Raw genomic sequence first — 10,655 nt, 5'->3', positions numbered from 1 at the left:
GAAACATGCTATGGCAATAGTTTTTCATGGTTTTTAGTAATGCTTCAACAAAAATAATTTTAGATATTAAAGTAGAAAAGAAAACTTCTTTTATTAAAATAAAAAATCCGTGTGATATTTTTTAAAAAATATAAGAATTTACATGTCTTCTTCCACTCAAGAAAAGCTTCTTTTCATTGAAAGAGCCACTTGGGAGGAAAAGTGCTTTTTCATGGAAGAGCCATTTTGACGGGAAAGATGTTTTTTTTTTTGCATTTATTATGTAGGTTCTACCATATTTCTGTTAGACTATCTTGTTTTCCTTTTCGTGGGGAAAGATGCCTTATTTCTTAAGAAAGAGAGTTTCTTCCGTAAGAAAGGTCCCCAAACAAACGCCCTTGGTTCAGGGTTTTCTTTCGTCCTAAAAAAAATAATAATAAAAATATTTTCAGAATAATGTTAGCTGTTAGCCCAATACGTGCTTATGACCGTACTGCGCCTTAGTCTCTCTTTATATATATATTTTTTTCTTCTTACGGTGGCCTCCTCGTCAGTACCCAAACGAGCTCTTGGACAAGGTAATCTCTCTTTCTCTCTCTCTCTGGGAATGGGGGGTCGTTTCCGTACAGTGAGAGAAGGCGTCAAAGAGTTTTGTGTTTGATGGGTGTAGAAGTTTCTTTGGGTTGCTGTGTTTCTGCGTAGAGAAGGTGGTTCTTGTGGTGCTCTGTAGTTGCCTTACTGGTGTGGTGAATGCAGATTTCGAGACATGCCCAAAATCACCATTTCATCTTTGATGATGAACTGAAGTGAGAAAAGTGGATTTTGAAATACATGAGGACCAAGTTTCCTGATGTGTTATTTGTCGCCCACAAACTGTTTGTTAGTTTGCGTCTCATATTTTTGTTTGGCACCTTACTTGGTTACTTTCCTTATTTCAATTAAGACAGTGTCAACGAATCGATGTTTATGTGATTACTCTTTGTGATATTTTATGCTTGAGATAATTTTGTTGTGATCACCCTATGTAGTGTTCTATATCTGAATCATTATTGGTATGGTCATTTTGGTTAGTAGTGTCATTGTTTTAGGATGGCAATATGTGGAATGAAACTTATTCCACGTTCAGGTAGACTAATTTTAAGATTGTAATCGATAATCTGTATTCCATGTTACGAAGCATGACATAACGATGGCAGTTTTTTTATGCACTTCGTATGATTTCTAGTGCACATAAAAGATTTGGTGCTTTTGGATATTTATTGCTCAAAGGAAATGTAATTTTATTGCTAATAAGCTTCTAGGTTGATTGGACACTGCCATTCTTACACTTCTAAATGATGCACTCTTGTGTGCAGGGGAGCAGATAAGTTTTCTTAAATCAGATTGGGGATAGAGAAATGACAACTGTCTCACGCCCTTTCAGTGGAAATTTAAAGGCATGTATTTGTTCTTTGCAATTTCTTTCTTGAAATAGTGCAGAGTGAATTTCTTCTTTTCCTTCTTGTGGTCCATATGGAATTTAATATTGTGGAAAAAATTGAAAAAATCATTTTGGTTCATGACAATTTCTTTTCTTTAACTAAAGCTAGTTTTTTGATGAAATTTGGGTAATGCCAATCTCGGGTTGACTGTATCCAACGTCAACCCAGTATGATTTTGCACCATCTTAGGCACCACATGGCAATTTGTTGATGGCTACTCATGAACCACAACCAATTATCACAAAAATAGTTATTGAAGAAAATGGTGAATCGAAGGAAGAGAGCCTTAAGAGAATTGATAGATAAAAGGCTATGATTAAATATAAAAAAGCCTATAAAGAGTGGGAAGTAGGCCATGCCAAATTACTCTTCCTCTTCATAGGTAGTATGCTTGAGGAACCATGTTTCGACATACTTGAATTTGAAAGAGCTGATAAAGCTTGAGAATATGTTAAACAAACGTATACCCAAAAAGATGTTTCTCATAAGTTGAATCTCAAGGATAAAATTCATAATTGCAAATAAGGTGACAACTGTGAGGGAATACTATAGCACCCTCAAGAGGATTTGGGATCAATTAGCCAAACTTGAGCCTATATGGGAAACTCCTAGTGATGCTAAATAATGGAAGAAATACAAGCATGAGAAACAATTGTTCCAATTCTTTAGAGGTCTTATACCCGAATTTGAACAAGTTCGGGTCAATATTATTCACAGGGAAAAACTTATTTCCTTACATGAAGTCTTGGCTCAAGTATGTATTGAGGAGACAAGATTAAGATTCATGTTTAATTCTAAGGAGACAAAGGATAATGTGTTGGTTGTCTCAAGACCGGGTGCCAATACAAATGTTTATAAACCACCATATTTTTCAAAACCTATGGGAAGTCTAGATATGATGACAACAAAAAGAACTATATTGACTTGTCATAAGTGTAGATAACTTGACCATATTAGGCCATATTATATCAAATTCAAAGGAAGAGAAGACAAAAAAATGTGGCATTCGTGAAAGCGTCTCACGAAGAAAGAAACGAGACCAATGAAGATTCAAAATCTATTGGAACCATGTTCTCTCAAATCATAGAGGCCCTTCATCCACTTCCTCTCTTTTCAGTGCTACAGTCTCTACATCTTCTCTTCCTGGTAAGGTTTTTTGGCTTTTGGATTCTGGAGCCTTTCATATGACTTTACATTCCTCTTTAGTTTCCGAGTGATGCACTAATTCAACACAAAATAATGTTTTTACCGACGATGGATCCTTTATTAGCATAAAAAACATTGAAAATTTTAAAAGTTCTTCAAAATTCTTTATTCCAAAAGTTAGACTTTCTCAAAATTAAATTTAAATCTTTTTTCTATTTGACAATGTAGGAGTTGAGGCTCAGAGGATGCACAAAAAACGAGAAAGAGAAAAGAAAGAACTCGGTTAATTCAATTAGGTCTAATCTCCTTAAGTTTAAATAGAGATTAGCCAAGATAACAAAATTACATTAGAGTCCCTTATTATGTATAAAATTCCAAAAGCAACCTTAAGACTAAATAAACTTTGCTTTAAAGTGGTCGACTTATCTTTAACACTCCCCCTCAAGCTGGAGCATAGATATCAATCAGGCTCAGTTTGCCACAACATTTTGAGAAACTGGGCCTGACAAGAGGCTTTGTAAAAATATCTGCAACTTGATCCTCAGATATCACATGCTTGGTGGAGATATGTCCAGCTTGAACCATATCTCTTATATAGTGACAATCAACTTCAATATGTTTTGTCATCTCATGAAATACAGGATTATTGGCTATATATGTAGCTGCCTTGTTATCACACATCATCACCATAGGCGATGAAACCTTCACTTGAATATCGGCCAATACAGTTCGAATTCACATTAATTTAGCCGCCGTTTGGGCCATAGCCCTATATTCTGATTCGGCAATCGATCTAGCAACCACGATTTGCTTCTTGCTTCTCCAAGAGATTAGGTTACCTCCCACAAATACACAGAATCCTGTGGTAGATTTCCTATCCTCTACAGACCCAGCATAATCAACATCAGAGTAAGCAACTACCTCCAGGGTACCCTCTTTCTTGAATAATAACCCTTTTCCAGGAGAAGATTTTAAGTACCTGAGTATCATCATTGTAGCATTCCAGTGTATCTCTGTCGGTTTGTCCCAGAGTTGCCAGTCGAGGAAGCAGGAGCGGGAAGCAATACGGGAAGCGAAAGCGGAAAGCGAGACACTTCTAAAATTTTAGGAAGCGGGAAGCGCGGGACGACTTAGAAGCGAACCAGGAAGCGTCTCGGAAGTGACCTAGGAAGCGTCTCGGAAGCGACCTAGGAAGCGAAGAAGGAAGCGACATAGGATTCAAGTGAAAAGCGAAAGGGAAGCGAATAAGAATTGAAATGGAAACGAAAATGTAATTATAATATTATATATTTTTATTTTATTAAAAAATAAGATTTATGTCATCATTAACAAAATAAAGCATGTATCTAAGACAATAAATAATATAAGTTGTAATTATCTAACAAATGCATCATATTGCAACTGTCAAGCATTTAAAAAATCATACATCAAGAGATCATAATTCACATTTTTGTTTCAACCATTTAACAAATGCATGCAAGCACTAAATAATGCATTAAGAAAACAATTAAATTTGATTAAAAAGTGCACCTTTTTCAACGAAAGAATCAAATGACTTGTTATTTGATGTTGTGATTGTTGTAAATCTTGTCATCTCTGTAATATAGAAAATGAGAAATCAATAAACTCAAAGATTACATAGAGATATGGTTAAATTTTTAAGCTATAAATTTCTAAACTGCAAATTATAAGCTACAAAGTTCTAAACTCTAAACTTAAAATTAACATAATCCACTACTTCACTTCATCATGCAAGATTCAAAATAAAAGGACATATCAAACCAACAAAATATTACAAGACCATGTCAAAAAAGTAACATAAAAGTTTTTAAGTTGGATAATAATTCAAGAGTTCATTAATCTGTCATCTTTCTCTTCCCCTTCAAATCAGCAATAGATCGCGGACTTTCTGTATCATCACGTGTTTCTTGTCCTCTACGACCATGTCTTCTGTTCCTTCCTTCATTTTCTATAATGAATACGTTAAAAAATTAAAATGTTCAAAAATCATAATTTAAAATATAAAAAACACAATATCAACATACCTTGCCTAGGTCTTCTGCTAAAGAAACGATCAATCCGACCTTAAGGAACTGATGGTCGCTCTTGTATATCTGCAGTTCTATTAGCTTTGTTGGATTAATTTGTATCTTCTTCAACTTCATTTGTACTATTGGAGGTAATGGAGCTCTTGTTTGTGCATTTTTGGGTTTGGATTTGGAAATAGTGCTTGATTGTTGTGCAGTATCATCCAAATCTCTCCAACGCATGTCCTCTAATCTCAACGTATTTTCTTTTACAATAGGAAGTTCTTGATTGATATCCCATTTTCGATTAGGTCCTTCTTTGTAGCGATTGTTGCACCTTTTTATAACAAGAATATAAAATATGAATGGTAATAAATAATCAATGATAAAAAAAAAGAAAAAAAATACCAAAACAAAAGTACAACATAATTTAATCATACCTGTCAATCAATCAAAGATTGAAATGAATATACACTAAGGTATCAACACGATCTTCATTGAGCCTATTTCTTTTAACATTGTGAATATAACTATAGGTGCTCCACACTCTTTCTACAGAAGATGTGTTAATAGGTTGAGATAAAACCTTAATGGCTAATGCTCTCAACTCAGGTGTATCACCACCATAAAAACGCCACCAATTAAGCATCGACATTGTAGGATTCAGTGCATCTATTATTGCTGCATTTTGGCTAAATCTTCCACTTCTTGATCCAAAAACCATAAGTTGTGACCTATAAAGTGTAGATAGCTCTTCATTTCCAACAAATATCACTTCAAGCGCGAGGATTGCACCGTCTAAGATATCATTATCCTTTTCTGCAAAAAAAATGTTTAATAACTATAACAAGAAAATGCAAATAAAATAATTAAATCATTAAACTTTAAACTTTATTAAATAGATAGAATAAAATTTTTACCAAGAAAAACTCGTTTGACCCCTCCTGCTGCTGGGATCTTGAGATACTCCGACTCGTAATATTTTGGAGTAAGCATGTGGGCTAGACTATGGAAAGGCACATTCATTCTATCCCATCTATTTGAAACAATCTTATGAATCTTTTCATACAAATCTGGTTGTCCTTTTAGATTGTCTTTGATTTCCCCCAACATATTGTCGATGACTTCATACACTTCACCAATTATAGGGCCTTCCTGATCACAAAATTTAATCATCTTATATATGGGTTTTGTAATCAATAATGCTAAACGTATGTCAAGAACAGTTGTTTCTGTTGTAACAACCCTTTTTTTCATAGTTTCATCCGTGCATGACTGCTTCCACTCACTCCATCTATCTGAAATTACTGTGAGCCTCAAGCTCTCTCTCACATCACGCAAGCGCTTCAAAGAAGCAAACCTTGTTTTTGTAATCTTTATTAACTCTAATTTTTCATTGCTTCTAAAGATTGCTAGTGCCTTTGAATGATTTGTAATATACTTCACAATTTCTTTACTCTGCAAATATGTTTCTCCAAACCAATGAAACTCATGTGCCAAATCCTTAAAGATCAAATTAAGTGTGTGCACAACATAAGGTGACCAAAAAATATACTTATACGTTTGTTTTAATTCTTCACCTACTAACTTGCAATTTGCTGCATTGTCTGTAATCACTTGCACTACATTAGAAGGCCCCACAAGTCTAAATCCCGTCTTCAAAAAACTCGGCAATATTTGCAGCTGACTGTTGCATATTAGAAAAATCGCTTGCATATAAGAACATCGAGCCAAAATAGTTTGAGACCAGTATATTTATCAAGTGTTTGTTCTTGATATTTGTCCAACCATCTGAGACAATGGAAACTCCAAACTCTTCAAACTTTTCTCGAAATTCATTTAACTCTTTGTGAACACACTCTTTCTCACTGTCAAGCAACGTTGTTCGTGCTTTTTTATATGATGGGGGTTTATATCCAGACACTTTACTAACTGCAAATATCATCTCTTCCCAATATGGTGATCGAAGCACATTGAAAGGTATGCGATTTGCACACAAAAATCTGATAATTTTGTGATCTGCATCATTTCTTTTTACCTTTTTAAAGGTATCACGAATATCAACTGTTTTTCGGCTTCCACTAGATGATATAGTCATACTAATAGGCTTCTTAGGATTATCAATTCTTGATCTTCTCAACTCAAATGCACTTGATGAAACCTCTACTCTGCGAACTTTTCTCTTAATTTTTTTTGCCAATTCTGCATTTTTTGCAACTACAGGGCAAAAGGCAATCCCAACACTTTGTCCCTTTGAAGATCCCATGAGATGTGCAAAAACTCGAGTATATGACCCATGATAAATATTTTTGCAGTGCCTGTACATAAAAACCTGGGTTCCACCTTGCTTTCCTTGCCCACTCTTCTTTTGTTTCAATACATGGCGCCATAGCACTGTTTTTTTATGCATGCTAGGTGGTTCATCATCTTGGTCATCTTCAGAATAGTAGTCATATTTTTCTTCATCTTCCTCATCAAAACAATTTTCATTATTGTCCTCAAACTGATATGGACAATCAGAAGAGCTCTTGGTCTTGCCCTTTCTTGCATTGTCCTTCCCAACACTACTAGACAATTCACGCTCCAAATTGTACAAAGAATCATCATCGTCATCATAATTATCGTGATCATAGCTCGTGATGGTCATTAACGAAGCAAAGAACAGGCAAATATACCTGCATCATAAAAGTATAGAAATCATTTTAGAACACTTTTAAAAAACTATTATTAACAACAAAAGATGGATAGTGGAATGCCAAAACAAAAGGAAAAAAAAAGAGACCCAAAGTGAACCATGAACGTCCCTTGCAATCGAATTCCCGTAAAATACCATGGGGTTTACTAAACAACTTCAGTGTCAGCGCACATAAACTAATCATGCTCATTTCTTAAAATAATCCAGACAATATGTATCACACACAGCTTCGCAGTCACAATCTAAATTTCAGAACTATGAAACCAATCAGATTTCCTTTTTCTAATAGCATTAACACCCGTATTGAATACAGAGAAAAGCATCAAGCCTTAAAATTCAAGTTTAATTAAACTAAATCTCAAACAAACATGACAGTTGAAACTTGAAACACCACAAATTTAATTTAAACCAGGAAATCACAAATAGGTAGAAGCTTGATAAATCCAATCTAAAAAGAACTGCATAGTAGTTCTATTTATTCTTATCAGAATATGCCCATGAAATCAAATTTAACGAATCAGTACATGAATCAGCTAAGAGTCCAATACTCAATGCATATAGCGAAATTTGTGTATAAAACCCATAAGGTTATATATGATTCTTGAAAACCTGTTCGTAATAAACATCGGAACACAAGCATCGATCAATCGATTTAACTATAATCAGTGTGAAACTGTGAACACATTTTAGAAGGATGCATATTAAAAATCTATAACGCCAATCAATTTATTTCAAACAAAAACAATCTTGATCATTCGTGAACCTAGTATAAGAAACAAACAGATCAACATTTAAACCAACATATCTAATTTAAACATAATTAAAATCTCAACAAAAGTCCTTAAAAGAAATTAGATCTTTTTATGTTCATCTAAAACCCAAATCAGAAAACTGATACCCGAATCAGCAAAGACAGTCAGTGTTCCGCCCGTATCACAGGGGGTGTACCCACAACTATTCCTATACAAGGGGGCGATAGCCCCTATTCGAGTCTATACAAGGAAACAATCTTGATCATTCGAGTCTAAAGCCCGTATCACAGGGGGTGTACCAATATATCTATGGTAACTGCGCTCGCTGATTCCACGTATCACAGTCTAATATTTTTTTATCGTCTGAACTTTCATGGCTGGTGCATGTGTTGTAGCTCTCATGCAGAACAACCTGCAAGTCTTGGGTTGATAGTGGCGTAGCTAGGATTCATGTGAGGGGGGGGGGGGGCAAACAAGGGGTGTAACAAAAAAAAATTTGTGTGATAGTCGGGGGTTCGGGGGCAGCGCCTCAAAATGTTTTTTTTAAGATAAAAAAAAATGGCTACAATTATTAATAAAAATCTATTTCATATGGACAAATCAAACTATTTGCTACAGTCAGGGCTGGGCTAGGACTGGGCTTTAAAAAAAAAATTTAACTGTTTCAGGAGGCAGGACTGGGCTACAGCCCAGTCCTGCCCCCCCCCCCCCCCCCCTAGCTATGCCTTTGTGGGTTGACCATCGTCAACAAGGGTTTCTTTTTTAATCAAGACACAAAGACCATTCAGAACCTATTTTGGAAACCAATGCTTTTCTCATCAGCCTGAATCCCTACAACTTGCTACTCACGAAACAAACCATTCAGAGAGGTATACATGAATATCACTATCACTTTGATGGATCAAGAGTCTGAACACAAGAATAGTGGATGAGAGAGGAGAGTGAATCGAAAGAGAGAGGTCGTCGGACGTCAGTGGATGAGAGAGAACATACCTGAACAGAGACATTGCCAACGTCGATCGAGGAGGTCTTCGATCGTCAGATGTCAACAAAGGAGGAGGTCGCCGGTGGCCGAAAATGAGAGAGAGAGAGAGAGAGAGTCAGGTGAAAAACAAAACCCTGAGAGCCTTCGTTATTAAGTTTTCACGATTTTTTTTAAAATGTTTGTTTTACCCTTATTCGGTTTTTTTTTTAGTTTCTTGTTTTTCACGTGTTAATTTCGTTTTTAAAAAAGGTAAAAAAGACATTTCGTAAATGCGTCCCCCTTTAAAGGGAAATGCGTCCCCTGTTAAAGGGAGACGCGTACCCCATGAAACGGGGATCCCCTTCCCTTTAAAGGGGGACGCGTTTCTTCTTTTTTACGTGCGCTTCCCCGTGCATTTCGGAAGCGCCGCGTTTCGCGCTTCCGAAGCGCGTCTCGGGGAAGCACGCTTCCCCTTATGCATATGCGTTTTCGGTAACCCTGGTTTGTCCATGAATTGGCTAACCTTGCTTACAGCCAGAGCAATATCAGGTCTAGTAACTGTCACATACAGTAACTTTCCTACCAACGAGCGATATTTCCTGCTATCAACAGGTTTTGACCCCTCATCCAATAAATGAACTTTGTGATCCATGGGAATATTTACGGGTTTAGCTCCCAACATTCCTGTCTCTTTTAATAGATCAAGCACATACTTCCGTTGAGACAAAACCACTCCCTCACTGCTCCTGGCCACTTCTATGCCCAGAAAGTATCTAAGTGGACCAAGGTCTTTGGTAACAAAATGTTTTTGAAGATGAGCCTTTGTAGCTGCAATCTCTTTCATGTTATTTCCTGTAAGGATGATGTCATCCACATATACCATCATAACGACTAGGCCTGAGTTAGTTTTCTTAATAAATAATGAGTGGTCTGACGCTGACCTATCAAAACCAAACTTTGACATCACATCAAACAACTTTTGAAACTATGCACGAGGACTTTGTTTCAGCCCATATATCGCCTTTCTTAATCTGCACACCTTCTGACACTCCCCCTCAACCTCGAACGCAGAAGGTTGTTGCATGTATACTGTCTCAGACAGATCCCCATATAGGAAGGCATTTTTCACATCTAGTTGACACAAACTCCATCCATAGTGAACAACTATCGAGAGAACAAGACGGATGGTGCCCATCCGCGCAATAGGAGAAAATGTCTCAAAGAAATCAACACCATATGTCTGAGTATAACCTTTTGCTACTAACCTGGCCTTATATCTTTCAATTGAACCATCTGAGTTGTACTTAATGCAGTGTTGTCAAAAGCGTTGAGGCGTAGCGAGGAGCCCCGTCAAAATTTGAGGCGAGGCGTAAGCCTCGAGGCGCAAAGCGTAAGCCTCAATTTTTTTTTATTAAAACTTAAAAAAAACTATAAAAATTATCTAAAATTATAAATAAATAAGAAATGCTTTATTGATGAAGCAACAACTGCTGTTTTTTTGTCCAAGTTTACTAATTCTTTCCTTTTTATTTTTGTTGTTTCTTTGGACCCTGAGTAGGTAAAGGGAAAGGGTCAGGGTCGTGTATTCTTGTTGATGCAAAACTGCTGTTG

General features: G+C 36.2%; 1 protein-coding gene across 1 annotated transcript in view; it reads left to right on the top strand.

Annotated features, from left to right (window-relative positions):
* Window positions 1-296: 296 nt before the first annotated feature.
* LOC149829882 (uncharacterized) overlaps window positions 297-10,655 on the top strand; it is a 31,435-nt gene continuing 21,076 nt past the window's right edge. The window contains exons 1-2 of the mRNA XM_090016133.1: window positions 297-557; window positions 1,335-1,415. Coding sequence (XP_089872259.1) covers window positions 1,377-1,415 — 39 coding nt within the window. The 5' untranslated portion in view covers window positions 297-557; window positions 1,335-1,376. The remainder of the gene's footprint in view (window positions 558-1,334; window positions 1,416-10,655) is intronic.

The sequence above is a fragment of the Nuphar pumila genome, chromosome 8 (assembly GCF_984573655.1).
Source record: "Nuphar pumila chromosome 8, dmNupPumi1.hap1.1, whole genome shotgun sequence".
Lineage (NCBI taxonomy): Eukaryota > Viridiplantae > Streptophyta > Magnoliopsida > Nymphaeales > Nymphaeaceae > Nuphar > Nuphar pumila.
Note: the sequence above shows the minus strand (reverse complement) of the source record. Positions and strands in the feature narration are given on the sequence as shown.